The following is a 26,094-nucleotide window of genomic DNA, read 5'->3' on the forward strand; positions in this document are numbered from 1 at the left end:
ATGGATACAACAGCATTTAAAAGACAAACTCAAGTCATTTGTGAAAAGAAGAAGAAAAAAAAAAAGTAAATCAATTTTCATAAGATTAAATATAACTCTGATGTTTTCCGGAACCAATTCCCTTTCCACAGTCAGATCTTTGATATGAAAGTATGAACATGGAGATTTCTGTTTATATCTGAACAAATTGCATTATGTATCGACATTGTGACGTTGCACAAGGCATCAAATACACAAATGGACAGGCAAATGGACTAGTTAGTCATATATGGAGCTTTTCTACTATACTTGAGACATCTCATTCAGCCATTCACACAAACACACACTTTTTTCTTTGTCTGAGTGCTTTCTATCCAACATCCACACTCCAATGAACACACTGACAGCAACTCTGGCTTCAGTATCTTGGCCAAGGGTACATTGGCATGCAGACTGGAGCAGCCAACCAGCAACCTCCGATTGGTAGATGACATGCTCTACCTTCTGAGCCAAGGCTATCCAACAACATTTTCCTAAAACTAGCACATCACTGGCACAGTGCATTCAGCAAACGATCCAGGTTATTGCTCATAAAATGAAAAATATGCCTTTGGTGATCAATTACGTGATCATTGTATCTAAATTTGATTAAATCCTGATCAATAGTCCAGCTGGAGTGATGAGTCCCTATAAAAAAAACCTTTGGGATATTTGGTAATAACCCAAAATGGTGATCATTTTGGTGTTTGCTGTCATCATACCATGGTGTCCAAGTTTGATTAAATTCTGCCCAATACTGTAGGAGAAACAAGCTCATCGGTCCTTCTACTCTATGAGCTGCAAAATACAAAAACTGTTCTCTGAGGCATTATGCAGTTCAGTTTCTAGCTGAGATAAATGTGGAATCAGCCGCGTGATTGAAAAGATTGAAAACACAATGCTATTGAAGATTTATCAGATGCTTTTATGCATCTGGACCCTCCAAAGGAAAAATTTTTTAAAAATAAGCGCTGTAAAGCAGGTGTGACACTTACCTAGACTTCATGCCAGGCTTAACCTCCACAGTTTTGTCAGAGCTGGCAACCACTCGCACAAACACCTCACCAGCTTCAGGGTGGTTCTGCCTTTTCAAGTACTTATTAACTCTGTCTTCAATGTATGAACCCAACCTTGTGGATTGCAACCCTTAACGAACACACAAAGACATGTTTTAAACACTGACATTCTTTGTCAGAAGTTGTTTTACTTGTATATGTAACTTACTCTTGGCTGAAAACTTGTTTTCCTTTCTTGCTTTACCAGACTTCTTCAGACAGTTGTCACAGATAAAACTGAAACGAGAATCTAATTATTTTTAGTGTCAACTAACAAATATAAATTCTATGACGGTCAAACATTTCTTTTATGTGCTTGAAGATATTTGTCTAGCGTAGCAGTCAAGCTATACTCACCCTGACGGCCAAATGACGTCATAGTGCAGCACACAGATCTGATGCATCTTTCGTCCACAGTCTTTACATTCAATATACCTACGATGACAAAAACATGCTTTTTCTTTCTGTTCGGTAAAAAGCAGCAAAGAAGCAACACTGCAGTCACACACATCAAAATGAAACTGTCTAGAGAATACTCACGGCTCAGGGTCCAACGTGTCATTTTTCTTCTTTTCAAACTGATCTTTAGATATCATCCTGCACAAAAAGAGAGATCTTCATGTTAAATCTGTGACTATTTATTCCCTTCCAGAGAACAAGAGCCAGAAAGCAAATGGTTCCACGATGATCACGGGGTGATATTCAGACATCCGGGGACCAAGGAACTTACGTCTGTGGCTGTGACGGGTCATCTCCCAGGGTCACACTGTTGCCCTGGATCTCATTGAAGCACTTCTCACAGTAGTGATACCTGTCGGCAATAAGGCCATATTTGGGTGAACTGCAGCCAGCACACACAGTAGCAGCACAGGCAAACCGGCGTACGGGTGGCAGAATGCAGAGTGAACGGAGCACACAGCAACAACCGAGGATGGAGCATGAGCAGCGGACAGACGGAAGGACACACACACATACACACACACACACACAGGTAGAGGTACATGGTTAGTCAAAACGGTCATGATTCAGCCACTCTCATTCAAAGTGGAACAGAAATGTGGGGAAACATGCTCAGATGCTATGTTAAGGACATTAAATGATTGTCGTCAACAACAAATTCGTGTTCAACATCGTCATCGAACATGCATGCTGCAAAATCAAAACGGTAAAGACATTTACACTGAAATCATTTATGAGAAGCAACATGCATTAAGAGTTGATGAATGGATGATCATGTCAGAAGAGACCGGAGTGATGATGCAAAAACAATTGTGCCGGTTCCTTTAAGCAGAAACAACATGACTAAATTCCCTTTAACAGTGTCCAAGTCTTTAATTCTAATTTGGGAAATCTTGAGGCATTTAGCATTGATTATCTACAACTAAAGTGTGTTCCATTGGACTAATGTTAAGCTGCAATAACATATTCTGCACAGAAGGGGGTGCTTTGGAGCTCATTTCCTAGAAAGAAATTAAAGGGATAGATGTGAGGGATGGACCCATCATGCGTTTTGCTTGTCCTAATTATATGACTCACTCAACTCAAACTGTGGTGCAATACTCCTATAAAGGAAAGCCGGTGAGAATTATGTCCTTAGAGCAGGGGTGTCAAACATAAGGCCCAGAGACCAGCATTGGCCAGGTAAAAACTCAAACCCTGCCCACAGATTGGCTTCAGCGAAAAAGGTATAAATTTGGGACTTTTAAACTTGTATTAGACTTGTATTTTAATAGGTATTACAGCTTTTCCTGCTGATGAAGACCTCCCCATGGCCATGTATAACTCAATGACAGCAATTGATCAGACAGATTTTTTTTTTTTTTTTTTTTTGGGGGGGGTGGGGGGGTGTTACAAAACAGCAACAATAAATATTGGAATCGTACTTTTTTGAGTATCTAAGGGATTCAATGTGAAGTTAAACTTCCACACAAGGAGAAAAAGGGAAGTTTTATTGGTCCGGCCCACTTAAGATCAAAGTTTTTTTCCCACATTCCTGGGTTATAGTTTTTCAGAATGGTGAATGTGAAGTGGGATCTTTAGTCATGCTGTACTTTTGAGGGTTTAACTTCACACCCACTTTGTATAATTAATTCTTCACCTCTTTACCCATGCCAATCCCTTCAGCAGAGAAAGCATGCACCTTTACCTGTTCTGGTAGCTGTAGTAGGTGCTATCCCTCGAGATGGTGCACAACTGTTTGCCATAGCAACACAGTGTCTGTGGTGAGAACTCAAACTGCAGGGTGGGAAAAAAACCACAAAACATTAAGGTACACGTAAATGTGACAATCAGCTTTCATCTAAAGTCAACAGCCAAATAAAGACTAAACTAAGGGTAAGTGACTTTTATCAGTAAGCAGAATGGTGTGCTGCCCTAAGTAGCTTGTGTTGACTATCCAGGATGTGCCATCTTACCTTCCTACCACAGCAGTAGCCCAGACCCTGCATGACAGGATCGATTTCTGCTTCAAACACTTCTGCCAGTTTGGTGCAGTACTTGTAGACTCGGGATGTTTTACGATTGTACAGCCACGCGTTGTTGAACATGAGCCACACATCTTCCACGTACTGCCACGGTTCCTGGTACTGACCCGTGTCCAGCTTCCGCTTGATGGTGGATAAGTCAATGGGATTCTTTACTATGTCAAAGTAGTCCTACAGGAGCAGAAGCAGGGAAGCAATTCCAGGATTGAGCAAATGACCCATAACAATTCGAAGCTTTGAGTAAAGGCACATCATTAAGTATACTTACAGGGATACCCAACAGCATTGGATCTACAGGTTGTCTAAAAGGCAGGGACTCTGGGTCTTGCTTGTAGAGGGCTTCAAGTGTTGGCATTAGGGCTTGCCTCAGTTCCTCTGGCTTGAAAACTAAAGACAAGAATAAGCCCATGAGGAAAAACACATAAACAGCATACCTATGTCTAAAAATAAAATAATTATTAATAATAATAATGGATTGGATTTATATAGCGCGTTTCAAGGCACCCAAAGCGCTTTACAATGCCACTATTCATTCACTCTCGCATTCACACACTGGTGAAGGCAAGCTACAGTTGTAGCCACAGCTGCCCTGGGGCAGACTGACAGAAGCGAGGCTGCCATATCGCGCCATCGGCCCCTCTAGCCAACACCAGTAGGCGGTAGGGTAAAGTGTCTTGCCCAAGGACACAACGACCAGGACAGAGAGCCCAGGGATCGAACTGGCGACCTTCCAGTTACGGATACGCTTCCCAACCCCCTGAGCCTGAGCCATTTACCGGTAGTTAAGGAATCGTGACATTCCTTAACTAAATGGACTCAGTACTGATCAGTGGCGTGCAGCTGGGTTTACAAATTAAATGCCTGGTGATGCAGGCATAAAATTGTGTCTTGTTCAATAGATTTCCACTCCAGAATTAGTTTAAATATTTAAATAAAACACATACACACAAAATACTAATACCCATAAAAAAATTTGACTTCATGTTAAAATGTCTGAAAGGCAAATGCTGTTCTTTTTTCAAAGACGCTGCCAGTAGATAATGCTGTTGATAAACATTGACAAAAGGGACGAATACCAAAAAAAAAAAAAAAAAAAAAAAAAAAAAGGAATCGCACTTATATCACGATTAGGTGTCAATGATTACAGCCTTCTTGGGAAGTGACAAGTAGAACCTGCCTCTGACATCCAGGGCCCAGTTCTCTTTATGCTTTTGAAGTGTTTGCTGTCATCATGCCAGGAATTTAAAAAACCTTCAGAAAATAGTCTCTAGATACTTTTTTAAGTCTGGCAAAGGATTAAAAAGATGTACAAATAAATAAATTGCTCCACCATGAGGAAAATGATCTACAAGTGGCTAAGGCTTCAAACAACTAGTTACTTTATCTGTTAAATTAAAACAGCAGCTCATTGGAATTCCACTATAAGAACCAGATTGCATCAGCCATTAGAGATCACATACGTTTAACATGTACAGGAGACATGCCAGAAAATTCTTTGTTGTCCTATTAAAGCATTAACGCAAAACTACAGTCTGCCAGTGAATACAAAAGAAAGGGCTTTTGACAAGAACATGCTCTGGACAAACAAATACAACAATAGCAGTCGTTAGGCTCGGACCAAAAGTGGCTTTTCAGAGGAAGCGTCTTGGACCACCTGTTAAGTATGATGGAAAAAAATCTTGTGGTTTGAGGCCAGCGACCTGCCTCCGGGGCTGGGCAGCTCACAGCTCAACTATTTTTGTGAAAGATAGGCTATTTCCTTTGAAATGTTGTGGAGTGATTTTAAATAGTCTATGCAAAACAACCCTCAACAATAGAACATTTACAGCTAGCTAACATGTAGCTTTTCATCTGTCTGATGAGACTTGTGGACAATCACGCAAAACTCTTGCACAAAGACCGTCGTGCTAAAAGGGTCTAAACAAGATTTTGAGGCCAAGAGTGTACTTCCTATATACACAGAAAAGCATCCATTGATATTTTAGTGAAAGTGTTGTGGTGAGTGAGTGAAAAAGCCATTTTCCTTGTGCTGCTGTTTAAGTATAACACCTTTAACTTGAGCACTCTACCAAGGAAGAGCAAGCATTTGGGTGTTCAAGCGTGCTGAAAAATACCAAAAAACTATTTCATCCTATGTCTAATTTTTTTACACCTTATATCTAAATATAGTAACATTACTTTTTTTGCGGCTCTGAGCGGTGGTAGTTGACGTGCTGTTGGCCCCACTTTCCTCCTCTTCTTTGGGTTCTGTCTTCACTTCTGGCTTCTTTTCCTCAGTTTCCATTGGTTCCTGCTTTGGTTCTGCTGCATCTGGCTCCTCTTTCTTCACCACTGGGGGTTTGGTTTCTTCCTCCTGATTATATATTAACACAATGATTGTTAACCATCTATCCAACACTGATAAGACAGCAAACCATCAAGCACTTGACACCCATGGAAGCATAACGCCTTAGATTAAGTTACTGAAATCCCACAAGACAGATTTACTGACAGAACTGGTTTATTTGTGGTGGAGAAAGTTTGCACATACCTCCATTTTTACATCATTCTGCGTCTTCAGAGAGCTGCTGTCGTCTTCTTCATCTTTTACTTCACTTTTGGCTTCAGTGCTGCTCATGTCAGGCAGGGCCTGCTGGGAACTCAGTTCAGCCACAGAGCCTGGGGTAGGCACTCTGTTATCGATGCTCGCTGCTGTTTGATGGGACAACTTAAAGCAGAAACAGAAACTGTTTAGTGCTGCCAGTTTTTAAAAAATAATTCTGATTTATAAGAAAAAAAACTTTTCCCCTCCTGCGATTAAAATATTGACAGCTAAATTTTATTAAATAAAATTTGAAATATTGTTTGGTTTAAAGGAAAGTGAAAAAGGCATAAGGGAAAGGGAAAAACTAGTATCTCACCGGCGTGCTGGGGTGCTGTGCCTGCACAGAGGAGGGCTGCTGCATCTGGCTGGAGGGCTCAGGTTGGGGCTGCAGGGGTGTGAGAGGGTGAGAAGGGTCAGGTGGTGTCCCCAAGGCTGAGGGGGGACGAGGGAGGCCACTAGGTATGTGGGTTGGGGTGGAGGAGGGCCCACCCGTGGACACGGGAGTGGAGGGCTGTGGAAGCATCTGGGAGTGGGTGGGAGTATGGTGTGGCTGTGGCTGCGGTGGTGGTGGCGGCGGCTGCTGCTGGGTGGCAGAGGCACTGGGTGGAGGGGTGGTACCCAGGGCAGGCTGAGCTGTAGGGCCGCAGGGCAGCTGAGAGCCAATGGAGCTCAGTGCATTCAGAGGGAGGTTAGAGTTTTGTGGCTGTTGGAACAAAGGTGTGCGCACTATTAGAATAACTTTACCAACCATTTACAAAGCGTGTGACACCAAAGTCACACACAAAAGATTGTATATTTAAAAAGAAACAAGCAATGTGCAATAAAAAGTCTAGGAGAATTAAGAAAAAACCTCAGCATCTTTCTCACCTGTGTGACACTAGCCTGTGACATGGCAGGTCCCAAACCTATATTCACATTCATCGCTCCACCCGCACTTACAGGAAACTGGCCCTGTTGCAGGAACTGGCCTTGGTTGGCTGGCTGAGATACCATGTTATTAGCATGACTACCCATAATTCCTTGAGTCTGAGGCATCCTTGATGGAGACATTCCCATCTGTAAAGTCAAAGAGATCAAATAGATAAATCAAAACAACAGACAACACCTATTATGAAGGTGTCTGCCAGGTAAAATCATTTGTTTCTAAAGGAAATGCTACCAACATGCAAGCTACCACAAGGGCATCCTGCTATTTTTCTGAAGGTCCTGTGGTGTAAACTTAACAGCCTCGGCTGACTCAAAGAAGAATACAGATGCAAACTACACCTGGGACGGCTGTAAGCCCAGGCCTGGGCAGTAGTTTCAGTACAGATTATTCATTAGCAGCTGGTTCATAAATGAATCAAGATCTGTGTGAACTACAGGAAACACATTTTGTATTGATGCTTCCGTGTGACAATAGTAACAGAGCATTAACTAAATATACAGTTAAAGACTCGCGTATTTCACGGTCAAGAAGAGGGAAAAGAAATTTAAGGGAGCAAGCAAGTGAGCTCAGAGAAAAATAACTGCTTCAAGGCAAGAGAAAAGGGAAAGAAAAACAAAACACAAAAACAAAACGAAACAAAGGAGTGTATCTAACCGCTGGCATGGAGTTCATGTTCATCTGCTGTGGATGGTTCCTGGGGGAGGGAGTCCTTGCTCCCATGGGTGCCTGAGGCATCTGTGTATTCTGCACTGCCATTGGGTTAAACTGATTTATTCCTGTGGGGGACAAGTACATATCTTGTTAAGATCCTTGGGAATTAATATAATTTAATAATGCATAACCAAATGGGATATAAGGGAGACTTAACCAGATCAATTTGATATCCTGTATCAGAGCAATTTAACAGGTGTGGACAAATGAAACAAATAAAAGTGGCATTCAACAGACAAACCACTAGAGCATGTTAGAAATAAAAGACGCAAATTCAAGTGCTACCCTCCCCCCCAAAAAACAAAACAAAAACCAGAAGATGAACACATACCTTGTGGTATGCGGGGCATCATCTGATTTTGCATGTTAGGCATCTGTGTAGGTCCATCTGAGAAGACAGGATAAGTCGAGGTTCTTTTAAAAGATTCTTTCAGATAAAAACAGAGATTTGATGAAACATTAAAGTAATTATAACATAAGGTATTTTGGTACTGTCAACTTAGGACAGTCAACGGCTGATTAAGAATTTAAGTTACTAACTAGGAGGTCGAATGGCTTGTCCTGGGCCCATGGGGTTGGGCTGAGGCTGCTGTGGCCCAGCTGGTCCCATGCTAGGCTGATTCTGAAGCCGGGAGCGCCTTTTCTCCTCCAGTTCCTTTTGTATCTTGTAAATTTTTTCTGCCAGGAAGTGGTAGTACTCATCCTAGTGAGGAGGCAAAAAAACAAAAAAACAAAAACAAAGGGGGGGATATTTTAAAAATGATTTCATCTCAGTCGCAAGGATAGCTGCACAAAGAGCTTCAAAGATATTCAAAAAGGATGAAGGTGGAATAGCGTGAAGATGCTTTATCAAGTTACCCTGCTGTTAGCCGACTCATACATGTCACCCTCAACCTTGCGTGCATAAGCCACCAGGTTCTCCATGCGTCGGTCCTTCAGTGCTGCTGGGTCTGGGGTTGGGAATATGGCTTGTACTCTGATGAAAAAAATAAAATAAAATAAAATAAGCAAATATAACCTGTTGTACCATATGAGAACTCATCTATCTACAAACACAGCTGTTTTATTGTTGCACTTACAGTTTATGCACCAGATGGGTGCGCAGGTCCTGAGTAACATGTTCATGCCAGGCCTTCCTTAGCCCTGTGGCAGACAGAGGGGTGGCAGCGGGGAGGTTTCCCATGCCTCCTACTACTGACCCATCTGGCATCAGCTGACTGTACGACGGACGCAATTTGAACATAATTTGTAAATAACACTGAAAAATAATCTTCTATAAAATAAAATAAAATTACAGAAGAGACTGAGAACACATATTTATGACTGACTTGAGAGGCATAAATTTATTTTGGGAAGGGCAGTACAGTAGACCTCGTTTCAAGTGATGCAGAAGGAATGAAAAGTCTTACCTGCTAAGCGCAGACAACGAGGAATCAGAGTGCAAGCCAGTCTGGTTTGAGGAGGGGGTACCCATGCTTCCTGCCATCTGATTCATCTGATTAGAGCCTGGTAAAAACACAGAAGAATTTATGAAAAACTGGCACAGAAGCAATTATACACAAACTTCTAAACTGGCATTTCGTTTTATTCCATACCTAATGGGTTCATATTTCGCATCTGCTGGTGCTGGGGGCCCTGTGGGTTTTGCTGAGATGGACCCTGGCCCTGCACCTGAGCAGGAGACTGGTTCCCATATGGCAGGCCCAGGGCTTCATAGGCCCTCTGCATGGAGCTGGGGTCAATTTGTGTTGCAGCGCTGCTGATGGCTGTTGCACTGGGCTGGCCAGGTCCAACTGCATTCATGGCATTTTGTAGACTGGCTCCAGATGAACTTAGCGTAGCTGTAGGGAGAAAACAGGATGATAATTGGTTTTGCATTATAAATATTATATTAAAGAATTAACTCAAGTAATAGCCTGCAATAACTGAGGAGTAAATGCGGCTTCAGATGTGCTTCTATGCTCTCCTGTATTAATAATGTCAGCCTATAAATTGTTAGAAAAAAAAAATAAGATTAGTATATGACTATAACAATTTTAAACATAAAAATGAAAAACTTGTTGTTTTTTTTTTATGTGAAAATTAAAAAAAAAAAAAAAAAAAAAAAAAAAACCCTACAAATAGTCTTTTTGGGACTTTGACATCCCTGTGCTGCTCCCTGCTGTGTTGATAGCTGACAGGGAGCATGCTGCCTCTGTGGGGGATTTAAATCTGTCATAGGGCTTTTTAACCAATTAGAGAGCATGCTGTCCCAAGAACCTGCCCCCAGTGTTAAAAGCGCCACTGAGCCCCTCCCCTGGGTGTCACATTACAGGCCCAGTATTTCTAGAGGAATCCTCTTGCAGCTCGAGCCCTCACAGTCTGCGAGCCAGCAGAGAAGTGGCAGTGAAACAACCTGCAGGTGGCACCACTTTATACCACAAACATGAGAGGCTTATCCCAGAGTAATGACTGCTTTACTGAAAAGTTACCTGCATTTCAGATATCTGCTTTATAATCCATGTGGGGTTTTTTCATATGGGTTTAATGAATAATTAAGATTAAAATTATGGAGCTGCTAAGTTACTTACGCTGCTGATTCCTTTTGTCACTTGCATTTTTCAAAGGCAGGCACACCGGACAGTCGTGCCGCGTACAGTTCTTCCAGTGGGAAATGATCTGTCTGGATGATGCACAGTGTGCAACTGGAGAAAAATAAAGCACAAATAGGAAAAATAGAGTGAGGTGCTGGTGACAGTTAATTCAGGAGAAATCGCAAGACTATTGAACCCCAATATCTACACACTACAGTGAAGAACAGGTGCTGGTTAAATGGAGAAAAAAAATATAAAATGACAAATTTCCAAGTCTATAACTCTTGGATGCCTTCATCACTACCAACAACTGTCAGAGGGAAGCTACTGACTAACAGACACGGACCAAACTGTAGGAGAAACTTGTTTGTAACTTAAGATTCAACTTTTGTTGGGTAATGTCAATCACTGAGGCTTGGTTAATGAAACAATTGAACTGTCTCCATTTAAGCAATAAATCGAAAAGTGACACAATTGTAATCCTCAGCATTTTATTTTAAAGCCACATTTTAAAATTTTAAGTCAGTAATTTTCAAAAAGGCAAATTTCATGGATATTTTTTATTTTTTGAAATTTCACTCAAAACTATTGTGGTAATGGTATATGTGCGAGTCTGAAGAAACAGGTGTTTATTGTCGTTTGGATGAAACTTGCAAGACATCTTGCCATTTTGTTTAGATGCTAAATGAAATGGCATCAGGCCCACATCACAGGCTCTAATTATGGCTGCAAACACATGGCACAGTAAACCCATCTGTTAGAAGCTGAATCTCGTTTTTATGAGATTATTAGCAGCAGTTAGCAGATAAAATACCAAATTAGAAGAACACGGTCACATAAAAGCTCATATGGGTAGATCCAAGGCTTCTCTTTATTTATTTTTTAATTCAGTCTCTAAAAACTCATCACTTTCACTCACCGTGGCAGGCTTTGCCAGCCTGGCAGTGGGTCATATGGTTGAGTACGTTCTTCATGGTGCGGCAGTGGGGCAGGGTGCAGGTCCTCATCTCCCCGTTGGCCTGCTCCCGCCGCTGGCACTTGTGTGCATGCAGCAGCAGGACCAGCTGCTGCTGAATGAGTTTTCGCTTCTCAGGGTCGGCCGTTGGGCCTGCGGACACACCACCGGGAGCAGGGACCATTGATGCTACCTGTTGCGGCATCTGTGATAAACACACAATACGCACACAAGTTAGTGATGGATACGCACAGAGGTGCAAACTCAGACACAGATGTGAAACCCCGGGAGGCAAAAACTTAAATGTGGATATATGATTGATCATAGCGTGAGGAGAGGAAAAATATTATTCCTCTGACTGAAGCTATGCATATTTTTTTGGCCTTAGAATTAAGTCTTTATCATAGGTATGAAACCCCACAACGTGATCTACGCGGTAACCTGATGTGCACCTCCCTGGAAATGCAACTACACATGTCATTGCAGGCCAGTATGCATTTCTGGCTACTTTTTAATTGCAGTTGTTTTTTACATTTGTACAACTTTCACCTCAATATGATAAATAATCAGGTTTTTTTCCCTTTACAACGAGTCTTTTGCAGATACTCCTGATTACAACTTAAGTGTATGAAACGCAGATTTCCACAGAATCCTTTTTTTTCCCCCCAATCTATCGTCTGTACCCCCATGGACAAGGCCAAAGAGTGTCAAAGAATGTCAGAGACAAGACTGTCGACCTGCACAAGGCTGCAATGAGCTGCAAGACCCATCAAGAAGCAGCTTGGTGAGATTAATCAGAAATGGAAGAAAAATAAATCTTCGTACTCGTTAAGGAACTCCATGCAAGCTCTTGCCTCATGGATTGAGGATGATGATGAGAAAAGATGGTGGATCAGCCCAAAAATACAGAGGAGCTTGTCAACGATCTAAAGGCAGTTGGAACCACAGTCACCAAGCATTACACCATTAGCAACACACTATGCTGTAATCAATCAAACTGTAATCAGCACCTTCAAAGACAACCTGCTCAAGAAGGCACATGTACAAGCCCGTGTTAAATTTGCTAGCTTGAGCTGTCATCTTTGAAGGAAGAGAAATGCTAAGTATAACCCAATGAACACCTCTCCACAGTCAGGGATGAAACATTGTGCTTTGAGGCTGTGTTTCTGCTAAGTTTACAGGACAAGTTTACCACACTGAGGGGCCAATACCATAAAATCTTTACTGAGAAGCTTCCCACAGCCAGAAGACTGAAGATTGTAACCTTAGAAGACCCATTCACGACCAATGACCCAAAGCATACTGCCAAGGCAAAAAGGAGGGGCTAAAGAAGAAGAACATTCCCTCCTGAGATGTGGCCAAACCTGGTGACCAACTACAAGAACATGCAGTGGCCTAGCCAGTCTCCAGAGCTCAATCTTACAGAAAATCTGTGGAGGCAGCTGACGCTTTGAGTTGCCAAGCGGCAGCTGAGAAACCTAAAGGATTTAGAAAGTTTCTGTAAAGAAGAGTGGACCTAAATCTTGAGATGTGTCCAACTACAAAAACATCTTACGCATGTGTTTGCCAGCAAGGGTTTTCCCACATTCTCCAAATTTTGCTTGGCGATCAAATACTTATTTCACTCACTGACATGCAAACAAAATTATAACTTGTGTGTCATATTTTTTTGGGACTTCGATTGATATTCTTTCTCGATTTAAAATAAAACTACCTAAAAATTAGAGACATTTATTTCTAATAGGTGAGCAAAGCTACAAATTCAGCAGGGGATCAAATAATTATTGCCCCCACTGTAAGGAATCGCAGATATTAGCAAATTCCTGGAAGGAGATGACAAAATGTTGGAATGACGATGAGGGAAAATGCAAAATAGTGACAAAACTTTAGGGACAAATATGTCTGCCTCTGCTTACATATTTCCGTCGCAGACATTAGCGTGTTCAGAGAGAACCAGACGGACAGAGAGAGAAAGTGAAACAATTTCCCATTTCCAGCATTAACCACACACACAAAAAAAAAAGAATTTTACTGACCATGAGGGGACAGAACAGTTAAAACAATAATAACTGTGGACAAACATCTTGAGAAAGTTGAGGGTAAACAGGAATATTTCCTCTGGATGAGTCCGACTCTACCAGAGGAAAAGGGGAAAGATGCAGAGAAGACAGCGCGAATGGTGCGCCGGAGTCTATTCTTTTCAGTTTTTCCCCCCACTGATATAATTCCTCCAACTTTAATCTGTTTTTACACACATAAAAACTAGCGCACCCATCTTCCCCCACCACACTGCAAACCCTCCTCACACACATACTCTCTTTCACCAACAAATACACAAGAGTTAACCTACCATCTCTGCTAGTGCACAGCTACATTAAACTCCAACTAAAAAAAAAAAAAAAAAAAAAACCCAAAGAAATGCCCCGTCTGTTTTTTCTTGTTTGTAAGTGAATGATCACTGTAGCCCGTACATCTACACTCAACTGGAAGAGTGCCGTTGCGCTGGTATGAACATGTGTGCGGGCACATGCGCTCCCACACACCATCGCAACTGTCGGTCATGTATGTCACGTATAACATTGCATTAACAGCAAAGACGACATACAGTGTAATCACAGGAAAAAGTGGTAACGACCGTTAATGTTAAATGGATACTCAGATAAGTGAAACATTATACACAAGTGGATTTAAAAAAAGAAGTCCATCAAAATAACATTAAAACTAGAGTTGCATCCAAACTGTTAGAGCTGGCATTCGCTACATCAAAACAACTCAACTTCAACGGGCCAATTAATAGTCTCAAGCTAATTAAGGTTATTAAAATGCTACAGAAGATTTACTTTAAGGCGTGCTGTGACTGGAAAATTCAACACCCAACCCAAGTTAAAGCAAAAGTCATCCTTTCTTTCTCAAGTCTTCACTAAATTTGGACAAAAGTTGATTTATTTCCAACACTAAATACTTTAAAGAAAACAAATTTTGTTCCATCCTCCATCCCCGACCTCACAAACTACCATGCCAACACTGCCAAAAATCTTATAAAAGACTGTAAGATCTACAAAGATGTTTAAAAACAAAGAACCCTCCAAATACCATTTCACACAGTTTAACCTCTTATCCTGGTTGCTGTCCACTTATGGTCAGTAATAAGGGTTGACTAACATACATTGCTCAATGAGAACAAACTTATGCTACTATGCCATCATGCTGGAAGCATGAAATAAACTTCCTGTTATGTTTCTCTCCCTCTCTTACCAGTGGCAGTAGTGAGAGGTCCATCTATGAAGTCCCAATTAGCCACAGTACGCATTAGGGTGGGTGGATAGCACCAAGTTAGAAGAGGTGCGCTTTAAACCATTTGGATGCATTTTTTAAAAAGGCAACAGCGAAGCCCGGGGACTTCCTGCAACTAAACTTGGTTCATGGTGTTGACATACTCAAAGTGCAAAGCAATGCAGAAGACAGTGGAGAACATGAAATGCTCAATAACCATAAGTGCAACGAAATGCATTGTAAGGCAGACCACGCGGTTTATCAAACACTGTTTTTACTGTCCCTGCTTGACCTACAAAACCAGATGCAACGTCACATCTGTTTGATGATCAACAACAGACAGCTGTGGTTGACCAGTCAAAAGCAACAGCTCTACTAGGACTGAGTCACTTTCCCTGTAAGTACGCTGAAACAGACTTGCTGAAGTTTAGCTCCTGGTGCTCATCTCCACAACAGGAAGATGACAGTGGAAAAAAAGCTGAAACCAGGCCAACAGGTACAAGTTCAGGAAGGGCTCAGTAAGTTGTGTCAGAGTAAAAAAGCTAAAATAAGAATTTAATGTGTAGCAGCAAGGACAGAAACTAACTTTAAACTAAAGCCTGGGACGTTTACCCTCGTTTATTATTTTTTTAAACAACGGACGGACACTCACCATGTTTGGCACACTCCCAGCTCCCTTCAAATCAGCAGGGAACTGAGGAAGGTTGTTGGAAATCGCTGTCTTGTTCTGCAGTTGTTGGGCGTTGACCCCCGCTGCCCCCATCTGTTGCACCCCAGGCTGGCCATACTGCTGGCTAAATGGAGCTCCTGGGATCGGCATCTACAGTGAGTAACAGGATGCAGGCTAGTTAGAAGACCTATCGTGCAGCATACCCTCATAGTGGACAGCTCCTTTACCGCTCCACTCACTTGTGTCTCATTGCAAATGGGACAGACTGTAACATACACTGCAAATCCAATGAAGGTCAACAGGAGCCCAAGAAGAGTTTTCCTACTGGGCACCGTAGGAGGTTAATCTGATAACGAACACACAGAACAAATTCAAGCACTCTCCTTTCAAGAAAAGGAGCACTGCTGCTGCCGCTTGTTATAAAGTTTCGTTGTTGTTTTTGTTTATGTTGAAAGCGCAGGTAAAAAACAAATCCTTCAAAGTCTACAAAATGATGGTCAGTCTTCTCATCAGTGTTTCCCAATAAAGAAAAGTCACATTAAAGGATAATTCCAGTTTAATTCAACCATGTGTTTGGCTTTATGACTCTACTCCACATGTTTCACTTCCACTGTGGGGAGACACAGGGAAACAGGGAATGACACAAAAAAAGCTGTAAATGCTGTTGTGTGAAGGAGCTAGCATGGGCTCCATGCAGTTTTTCAAACCAGCAGATTTTTATACGAATCATTTGTCCTCCGTCTGACTGAAGGTAAACAGAAATTAGCTGCCTTGCATGAAAACTCGCGAGCCGAACTAATCACTGACACACACAGTTCAGCATTTCCTCTTGGTTAAACCCCTTCCCCCACCAGTGATTACTCCACATACCACTATGTGGACAATCAGTCATTTGATTTTAAACGGTTGGCCATATTTATTTGCGCCATCGTCCACAGAAAATGATCCCAAACAAAATGAAGATGGATGAAGAGACCGAAAGACCGTCCTGCTTTCCCAGCCAACGAAGGAAACTTTTGGTGAGACGTGTTGGCAGCAGACTTGGAAAATCCTGACGTGTCCATAAGTTATAGTAATCTAATTACAACTAATGAATCTGCAGCTTCGATTAACACTGCCGCCCAGACAACGTGTTTTGTAGAAAACAAGTGAAAGTAGAACTAATTAAAATGACAATTTAATGTGCCACCTGCAAGAACAAAAGCATGTGGTTACAAATACTCTTCAGTATCTATGTTACCAAAGTTGTGTGCGTATTGGAAAATTAGCTCAAGGTACATAACACTCGTTTATTAGCCAGCAAGTGTGACATCTTCTTAAAAGAGTGTTCCAGAAGCTTATTTCAATTTCTTAAAATTAAATATTTCCTTTTTTTTTTTGATGAAATTTCAGTTTCAATCATCTCCCGCGTCTTGGCAGGCTTCACCAGGAGCAAAATTTACAGACTTGATCACACAACATTAAGGCCACACATACAGATACTTCCTTATCAAGAGCTCCGACCACCATTTATTACCACAGCCGACATTAGCTTTTTGTTCCCTTTGATACCCTCAACTTGAACCGTTCTGCTGCTTCTGCTTGACGCTGTTCTGTGGTGGCCAAAGCAGCAGTCTGCTTTGCTTTCGCTGCTGGGCAGGGCTTGCCCAGGAAAAAAAAAAAAGGGAGGTGACAACACAAAGCTTGCACAACAGCTGAGCAGAGCACTGCACTGCTGCCTGCCCCTCCCCCTTCCACTTCTCCACACAGAGAGACACAGATGCTTTCCTGCTACCGCTCTCTCATTCACACATTCTGCCTCCCACATGGATTCCCCCACTTGATGATCTGTACGTATTACAGGCAGTTATTGCCTGCAAACGGTGGCACGCGCCAAAAATGACGTGACAGCTTCTGTTGTTCCGTGCAGTGCGCTTTGGTGTTGTTTTAGCTTGTAAGCTGGCCCGCGCAGCACAGCTGGGCTGGAGACACGAGAGCGTGAGCCGTTTGGTCTCTACATGAATTTCAACGATAGGAGTACAAAGATTTCCAGATGGCTTAGTGGGAGATTGCAGCAACAATTGGAAAACATGAGAACTTCTGCAGAAAACGTTTTTTTAAAGGGTCCAGAAACGCTTTGTTTCACATTTCAACTTCTTCCATTTCAGCGCTAACAAGTTTTGTTTGCAAGTCGAGCAAAGTTGAGGAAAGACACCATAATAAAAGTGGTGGCTTCGCACGCACCTGGAGACAAATACTGCCACATCACCGCTGATTTAGGAAGAGAAGAGGTCAAAACCGGAAGCATTGATTTGAGAAGTCAAAATCTCCTTATGTGTAACCTGTTAATCTCTTAGCTTCTACACTTGACATATTGTCAACCTAGCAATAGCGGCAGCGGTGCATGGCTACTTAAAGTGACTCCGAAACAGCAGTGCTGAGTGTGTTGAGCATAAAAGCGGCCTTACGAAGCACCGACTCTTTCCCCTCATTCTCAGTGGATCTAATTTTCTCATCTTCTTTAAGTATTTACAGTCTGATTAATAAACGTTTATCAGAGATGTAAAAATGCTGTACTAAAATTAACTGATTATTTTAAAGTGGAGGTTTTTTTGTCTATTGCCACTTTACTGTATGATGGCAATTCAATTGAATTCTTTCAAAAAAAATTCAAATAATCATGCTATGTTACTATATTGTTTGGTCAAAAAGATAAAAAAAATTGCTCCATATTTAAAAATTGTGTTAGCTATATCTGCCCAAACAAAAGAAACAAAAATAATTTAAAAAAAAAATCTTACTTTAAATTAACCTTTTTCCTCACAAAAATCACAACAATTTGATCAGACTACACTCGGTCCACAAGTAGACAACTATGGCGAGGACAGCAGCCATATTGAAATAAGGTACAGTACGTTTTCCTTTTTACAAATCGAATCACAAAACTTCTTGATCGCATGTCATACTGCTCACAAGCTGGTTCAAATCGACCTATTCTTCTTACCCCATTTCCTCACCTCAAACATAATCATGGTGTCTCAGTACGATCAAAAGGTGACAGTTTCAGTTTCGTACAAATGACATAATATATAAGGGAGATTCAAAGCAATGCACGTTGTTAAACAATGAAATAACACAAACAGTCCTATATTACTGCGTATGTGTCTATATGAGGAAAGGAGGGGCTTTTTTTCATGTGGCAATGTCTGTTCAAATAATCTTAGTGAGAACTAGCCTGCTGGTTTAACCCTGGTTTCCTGTCAAACCGCAAAGCTCTCAGACAAAAGGAAAGACATGTTCTCACAATGAGCACTTCAAAGTCTGTGAAAGTAAAGATTATCACAACCAACTGCACCAGCAGCACATCATGGAAATTATTTTTCATTCACAAACTTTGACTCGCTTTGTAGAAGTACGATGACACAATTTTCAGGTCTCGTCACATTTGCCCTATTCAGAATGTATGTACTTGTATTTTTTGCACTATAAGGCGCACTTAAAATCCTTTAATTTTCTCAAAAATCAACAGTGTGGGTGTAAACTCTGCTTCAGGTCCCAAAGTCAAACGAACACTGCAACATCATTGAGAGATAAAAACGGTCTAAATTCTTTGATCTTTAATAAAATGATCAGCGTTGCTGCTTTACCAGGTGGAACAATAAAGTTTAACATTCAGGCATCCATGAAAACAGAATTTGCTAAATTTAACCGAGTTAGAAGTTAGCAGGAAGTTAGCTCGCTAGTTTCTACCCAAACATGATTTAGCATGTTCTGACAGAGATTTCTGAAAAAATTAAAACGTACAGCTCTGCTGTCACTTCCAGCATAAATGAAGACAGAAAACTAAACAGCAGTTACGTTTGTAGGGTTGGACTTGGACTAGCTGGTATATAATGATGTGCTGCATGATCGCTAGCAACACAGCTATGTTAGCATAACATAAACACAGTTAGGGCTGTGCGATATGACCAAAATCTCATATCCTGAAATAGGACGTCTATCGTCCTGATAACTAGGGCTGCTCGATTATGGCAAAAATGATAATCACAATTATTTTCACTGAAATTGAGATCTCGATTATTTGACGATATTTATTTAACCCTTTAAGACCTACTATAGAACCAAGTCCGCCAGAGCTTATATTATATTTTTACATGCTGTAGTGCCATTTGTGGGAGCATTTCAAGTTGCTATACAACTGTTATAGCCCATATTTTAATAATATGTATGCATTAAGTCCATAGTAACTACATTAATTGCAAAAAAGGTGCAATAAACTACAAATAAATTGAAAATCGTTTTTTGTATTTTTTACATATATTTCTACTTGGAGAAATTTAAGAGGCTTATCCCTCAAAGCTTTAAATACAAAAAAGTTGCAAAAAATAGTTTACAATAACAGGAAACTTATTTTGAGTGTCTTCATAGTTTTATTTTGGAGATACACCAATTTTTATATACTGCAGGAAAAACGAAAAAACAATCTTATGATGCAAATTTGCAAAGAAAACAGCATGTGCATCAAAATAAACTATTTCCAGCAGTGCAATTCGAGTTCTAAGCATCCCAGCAACTATTCAGAAAAGTCAAACATGACCAGTATAGGCTTTTAAGGCCTACAAGTAAAAAACTACAATTTCCGCGAAAATGACGTCACTTCCGGTTTCGGCCAGGAAAAGGCGGACATGCGTCTGTTTCACTGTGGGAAGTGTTACGAACAGCTGATCGGATCGGCAAAGCGTGTTTCTGGAATATTATGTTTTTTGTTCCTGCAAGCGCTTTTTATGCAATTTTTGCAAAGCTTTATGTGGAAGGAAACCGTGACCGAGGACAAGCTGATGGCATAAGATGTAAGTACAACTCCTCCGGTTTCATATGCAAAACAAATTATTGCGCTAGCTTACACGGTTCAGGTTCTACAGGGATTTAAAAAATAGTTACACAAAACGGAGCGTGCTGCTCTGACCGGCTTTAAAGGGTTAACAATGACTTTAAAAAATAATATAAAATAGTGTGCAACACCACTGAAGTTTTTTTTTACCTCTCTTTTCAGCCAACGGCAGTCACTCTCCTCTCCAAATAACTTCTGCTTAGCTTTCCGAGCTTCCCTCGGGTCCTCTTAATCAGCGGTCTCCAACCTTTTTTGCGCCACGGACCGGTTTATGCCCGACAATATTTTCACGGACCGGCCTTTAAGGTGTCGCGGATAAATGAGGGAGGGGCTAATAATCGGCTCAGTCATTTTTAATGATCGTTGAAAGCCCAGATCGTAATCGTGATTAAAATTCGATTAATTGAGCAGCCCTACTGATAACGATATAAATCACAAAAATTTATCATTTTCTGTAAATTCAAGTGAATCTCGGGCAGCTCGACTTGCGTGAAGTGTTTCCAGCTGCACGTCATGTACCTGGATTCGAGTGTTTTAACCGATGCATGAAGCTATACATTTTTAGACATACGTTGTAACGTCCGCCGTTTTCTTTGTGAGTATTTATTACACAGGGTGCTGCGGGGAAAAGCCTGTTCTGACGGCTCTTTTTTTGCTTCTCATCCGTAAACACTGCATAATCTTTCACATGGTTCAGTTTATTTTGAAAAGTCTCAACAGGATCTTGAGCTTTATTGTGAAAGGTTTATGTGGAAAATAAACAAGCGGACACGCGATGTTTTACTGTCGTTGTTGCTAACGACAACGCATAAAAACAGGCACTTGTCCGTCCGTAGTGTGGTTATATTAAATATAAGAGAAAGAGAGAACTTTAGGAAATTAATATTTGCCACTACAATTGGTCATTGTAGTGGCAAATATTGCCATAAACAGTTTATTTTGCGACACCACGAAACAAACAATAGCGTAAAATGAAACGATAGACGTTTTTATATCGTCATCTGATACATATCGTTATATCGATAGTGAAGCTGGAGGATGAATGATAACTTTTTTCCACTCAAAAGTTAATGTGAGGGTTAGCGACAAATGCAATCGCATGGCAGGATGCTGTAAACGGACCAAACTTCAGTCAGGAGAACAGCTAAAATAATCCATTCACAACACGAGGTTAGTCATTAATATACTGCAAAAACATGTGAACAGAGCAGCTGCGAGAGAATTCAACATTAATGAATCAATGGTACGGAAGTGGAGGAAGCAAGAAAAATGAGCTGAGTAAAGCTTGACTTATCTGGTTGTTTTGTTTCGCTTAACGGGCCTTATGATCTGAAAAATATGGTATTCAAGTTAGCTGAGCAGAGTTTCAAACCTTACCTTATTCATGTTTCCTGCTTGCTGTGCACTCATCGTGTTGTGCGCACCCATCTGTGGCCCTCCTTGTGTGAGTGCATCTCCCACCACACTGCTTCCAGCTCCAGCACCCACTTGTGTCCCCTGCATGGGCTGGCCCTGGTACTGCATGCCAAGACCAGGTCTCCCTCGCCCTGCTGGTCCCATAGCCCCATTAATCACTTGTCCTGTCTGGCTCATGCCACCATGAACCTGGCCCATAGGCTGGCTGAAGCCCATGCCTGCACTTCCATTGCCTTGTCCTGGACCTCCCTTCTGGCCCTGGGGAGACTGGTGATTGGGGGATCCCTGCCCTAGTGTATTTTTACCATGCACACCACCTAGCTGGTTTCCCACCATGCTTCCTTGTGGCAGGCCACCTCCTAAATTGTTTGAGCTTCCCGGTCGCAAGAGCTCAGACAGCTGCTTGTGCTTCGCAGCAGCATCAGGAACCACTGAGTTAAGACCAGGACCAGCACCTGGGCCACCATTAGAGGACATTCCCATTACCAAGTCTCCATTGGGTATGAGCTCATCAGGAAGGTCATTTTCCAGGTCAAACAGTGAGACAAGATCTAAAGAAGAGAGAAAGGAAAACAAGAATTAGTCAATAAGCTACCAGTTAGTTATTAGCTGACTGTACAGGGCACGCAAAACCGCTAGCCCGACGTTCCGGGGCTAGCGTTTTTTCCAGTCGGGCTACTAAAATCTATCTCAGCCCTGCCCGTCGGGCTATCATAGGAAGGAAAAATGTGTCAGTGCTTTTGCATTCTTTTGCAAATTTAGCTGGGTAATTATGTCATTAGCATCAATGATCCTCTTTCAATATGTGATGTATTGAAATCACGTTTGAATTTTCGCTTGTTTTTTGCTTTCACTTTAATTTTGCAAATCGCACAAACTGTGTATAAAGAGCGGTGGTGAAATTAATGCTGACACTTATTCCATCAACAGCCATCTGTGAGAGAGGATATTCTTGCATGAACTGAGTGAAGACAACACATCGTACCTCTCTACACCCTGAAACACTAAATGACTGCATGCAACTCTCCATTAATGGGGAAACAGTTGAATCTTTTTGCCCTGACAAGTCTATTCATTTCTGGATGTTTTCTTGAAAGGTTCAAGACACCTGGATCATAAAACCCCGACAAGAACAAAGAGCAGTGAAATGGAGGGCAATGCACAGGAAGAGAAAGCCGATGAAGGAGATGCTATGCCCTCAACGTCGAGTGGCATTTTCTCATCCGTGACTTCAGTGGAAGTTTCAGATTCAGAATCTGACACAGACTGATTCAAGTTCTACACCAGGGGTGGGGCAACTCCAGGCCTCGAGGGCCGGTGTCCCTGCAGGTTTTAGATGTGTCCTTGAACCAACACAGCTGATTTAAATGGCTAAATTAGCTCCTCAACATGTCCTGAAGTTCTCCAGAGGCCTGGTAATGAACTAATCATGTGATTCAGGTGTGTTGACCCAAGGTGAGATCTAAAACCTGTAGGACACCAGCCCTCGAGGCCTGGGATTGCCCACCCCTGTTCCACACAGTTCTTACAAGTTCACAAACTTTTAAAACCAGATATTTGAGTTGATGATTGCCATTTTTATACAGTTGTTGTAATTTGTGTTTTAACAAATTTTTTTTGATTGATGTTTTGTTTCCTTTACAATATTATACAATAAAAATTATCTCTTTTTTTATTCGGGCTACTTAAATTTATTTTGGGCTACCAAAAACCGAAGAGTGCCTGCCCGAAGGGCTACCAGTGATTTTGAAATTTTGCAAGCCCTGCTGTATAGAAGCTCTGTTCTTTTACATTAGAAATATCGTCCATTATCGTCCAAGGTTTTATTGGAAATCAGCAATTTCTTTCCCCCAGTCAAGTCTGTCCCGTATTCAGTAAGTGAAAATAAAATAAACAATAAAAGGTGAATCAAATGGACCATTACGGCAAGGCTGGGATGGTCAATTTGGTAAAGTAAATCCATTGGGCATCTTTCTTTGCCTTTAGACAACAATTTTGATGGCAAAAGAGCCAAACGGGACAGGCAAAAAAAAAACAAAAAAAAAAGGAAATCAGCAATGTTTCGTTTATTTATTTATATATTCATTCATTCAGAAAACAATGGGGGGAAAGTACATAGTGGTTTAGAGTGAATCAATGTCTTCATGGAAGTTACTGAACAATAAAAGGTACTTTTAGCTGCTCTCTTAATCAGAAGGGGCTACCAGAGTGGGTGGCTCAACATATTTTCATTTGGCAGATTTTTCCACCGAATGCCTTTTGTGACACAACCCTCAAGAGATTGATGTCTCCCTCCTGGGAGTGATCAGGGGATCTTTTGCTTGTTAGAAGCACGTGAAAATCACTAGACTATGGAGCCATAAAAATACAAAACAATAACCTAATCATTTTTCCTTTTTAAGCATATGTAGAGTCCTTTGAGGGGGTTTTCACAACTTCAACTTATGCGTGTGTTTTTTAGGAATTTTAGACCAATCTCCAGAGGTGCATTTGAACAGATGTTCATGTTGGATGAGAAGGCCTAGCTCCTAGTCTCTGCTCTAATTCATCCCAAAGGTGATCCATGAGGAATCAGTACAGGCCAGTAAAGTTCTTCCACACCAAACATGTTCAATCAAGTCTTTTTGGACCTTGCATCATGTGCTGCTGAGGAGTCATGCTGGAACAGAAATGGGTCATCCCCAAAATGTTCCCACAAAGGTGGGAGCATAAAATTGTCAAAAATGTCTTTGAGGCGATAAGAGTTCCTTTTACTGGAACTAAAGCCCCATTTCCATTATTACATAGTCGGATCATCTGCAGCATGCTTTACTCACAGCATCTGCCGCTCAGCATTGTACTGGTGATGTAAGGTTTGGATGGCCATTCTTCCAAATATGAAGTTTGGAGGTCTGTAGAAACTGACTCTGCAGAAATCTGGCAACCTGTGCACACTATGCACCTCAGCATCCAGTAACCCCGCTCTCTGATTTTATGTGACTACCACTTTGTGGCTGAGTTGCCGTCATTCCCAATCGCTTCCACTTTGTTATAATACCACTAACAGCTGACTGTGGAATATCTAGTAGTGAGAAAACTTCATCACTGAACTGTTGCACAGGTGGTATCCCATCATGGTACCACACTGGAATTCACTGAGAAATCCATTCTTCCACATATGTTTGTAGATGTAGTCTACATGTCGAGGTGCTTGACTTTAAAACTGTGGCCATGGAAGTGATTGGAACACCTGAATTCCATGATTTGTATAGGTGAGTGAGTACTTTAGACAATTAGCGGGCATTTCTGAAATTTCACACCGACTAACCTTCAGTTTAGAAACAATCAGGCTGAACAGAGAAAATAATTAAACTGCAGATGAACTCTTGCATGTCTGCAATGTTTACATTCACACACAGCAAACTTAAAAGTAAAATAATAAAGTAACACAGCCCCAGCTGTGACCTTACAGTAACACTGAGTACAAAAAAATAAAAAATAAATCATACAGAGGGGAGCTTTTGCTCTGAAACTCAGAGCACTCATGGTGCAAAGAATGAGTAAACATGAATACTCAACACACAGATAACATTAATGAAGGTTATAGTCCAAATCGCATTTATGCCAAGGTCCTTAACGTAGGGGCGTGAGCGTGGCTGTGAACGCCAGCCAATAAACATTTTACTAGCACCACAACCACACCCGCACGCACGCCTGGCTCAATGTCTAGGGCCACTAGGTAATTACGACTGGAGTATAATCAAACCTGTTCCTCAATGATATGTGGCAGATACTACAAAAAGCTTAAATATTCTAGTCACAAACATTAAATAAAATACCGGAGGTAAGCTTAAGGTTAGAGGAATAAGACTTGGTGGACCAAGAAAACTATGTGAACTAGGTGTAGGCAAAGAGCAAGCACCCAGGCCTCGCTTAAGACCTTCAATATGATGACCATATCCAAAAAATAAAAAGTACGGTCTGAAGCAGACTACTACTACTACATGCCAAGTAGTGGGAAATGGTAGTAACCACTATTCAGAGAATCCCACCATCCCACACTATTCTCTCTGGAGACGACAGACTACGATCGGCTATAATTCACCCAAAAGGTTTTCAGCAGTCACATTAAAATCTTTAATTTCTCTTCATCTGGTAGCAGACAGTTGTAAAGTGCTTCAGTTTCTCCTAACAACAAAGGAAGAAAAAAAAAATCTGAGCAATTACAGCAGTACTAAAGCAACATTAGATTTATAAGAAACCTGGATAAACGTGTATGGAGAAAATCAAAGTAATTAAGTGTAATTAAGTAATTAATTTGCACTGCAAACCAGATGAAAGCACAAGGACACAAGCTCCCCTATAACCATTAGAAAGGCTTTACGTATGGCAAGTGTTTGAAAAACATCCTAATTAAATGAATATAATTTGGCCGCAGACAGGTGGGATAGGCGGTTAAGAAAATGGATGGATGGATGGACTTGTATGCCTCTTAAAACATGTACTGCAGCCACAGGTTGTGTAACAGAGAGCCAACGCTAAAAGCAAAGTATTTCATGCTGCCGAAAACAAACCAATG

General features: G+C 41.3%; 1 protein-coding gene across 2 annotated transcripts in view; it reads right to left on the reverse strand.

Moving 5' to 3' along the window:
- crebbpb (CREB binding lysine acetyltransferase b) overlaps positions 1-26,094 on the reverse strand; it is a 46,027-nt gene that overhangs the window by 7,206 nt on the left and 12,727 nt on the right. Inside the window, exons 2-24 of one of the 2 annotated variants that reach the window (XM_085271236.1) lie at positions 21,498-22,087; positions 15,233-15,400; positions 11,272-11,512; positions 10,350-10,463; positions 9,375-9,620; positions 9,189-9,285; positions 8,859-8,996; positions 8,638-8,755; positions 8,320-8,482; positions 8,111-8,167; positions 7,723-7,844; positions 7,008-7,196; positions 6,457-6,843; positions 6,087-6,263; positions 5,735-5,909; positions 3,825-3,943; positions 3,488-3,727; positions 3,220-3,308; positions 1,804-1,884; positions 1,614-1,670; positions 1,431-1,508; positions 1,243-1,310; positions 1,014-1,164 (exon numbers count right to left, since the gene is read on the reverse strand). In XM_085271236.1, coding sequence (XP_085127362.1) covers positions 1,014-1,164; positions 1,243-1,310; positions 1,431-1,508; positions 1,614-1,670; positions 1,804-1,884; positions 3,220-3,308; positions 3,488-3,727; positions 3,825-3,943; positions 5,735-5,909; positions 6,087-6,263; positions 6,457-6,843; positions 7,008-7,196; positions 7,723-7,844; positions 8,111-8,167; positions 8,320-8,482; positions 8,638-8,755; positions 8,859-8,996; positions 9,189-9,285; positions 9,375-9,620; positions 10,350-10,463; positions 11,272-11,512; positions 15,233-15,400; positions 21,498-22,087 — 3,865 coding nt within the window. Of the gene's footprint in view, positions 1-1,013; positions 1,165-1,242; positions 1,311-1,430; positions 1,509-1,613; positions 1,671-1,803; positions 1,915-3,219; positions 3,309-3,487; positions 3,728-3,824; positions 3,944-5,734; positions 5,910-6,086; positions 6,264-6,456; positions 6,844-7,007; positions 7,197-7,722; positions 7,845-8,110; positions 8,168-8,319; positions 8,483-8,637; positions 8,756-8,858; positions 8,997-9,188; positions 9,286-9,374; positions 9,621-10,349; positions 10,464-11,271; positions 11,513-15,232; positions 15,401-21,497; positions 22,088-26,094 lie in introns of both variants that reach the window. The other variant, XM_085271235.1, reaches the window with a different exon arrangement.

The sequence above is a fragment of the Mchenga conophoros genome, linkage group LG4 (assembly GCF_057382185.1).
Source record: "Mchenga conophoros isolate Kocher_MC1m ecotype Shallow Benthic linkage group LG4, M_conophoros_male_GT1.1, whole genome shotgun sequence".
Classification (NCBI taxonomy): Eukaryota; Metazoa; Chordata; class Actinopteri; order Cichliformes; family Cichlidae; genus Mchenga; species Mchenga conophoros.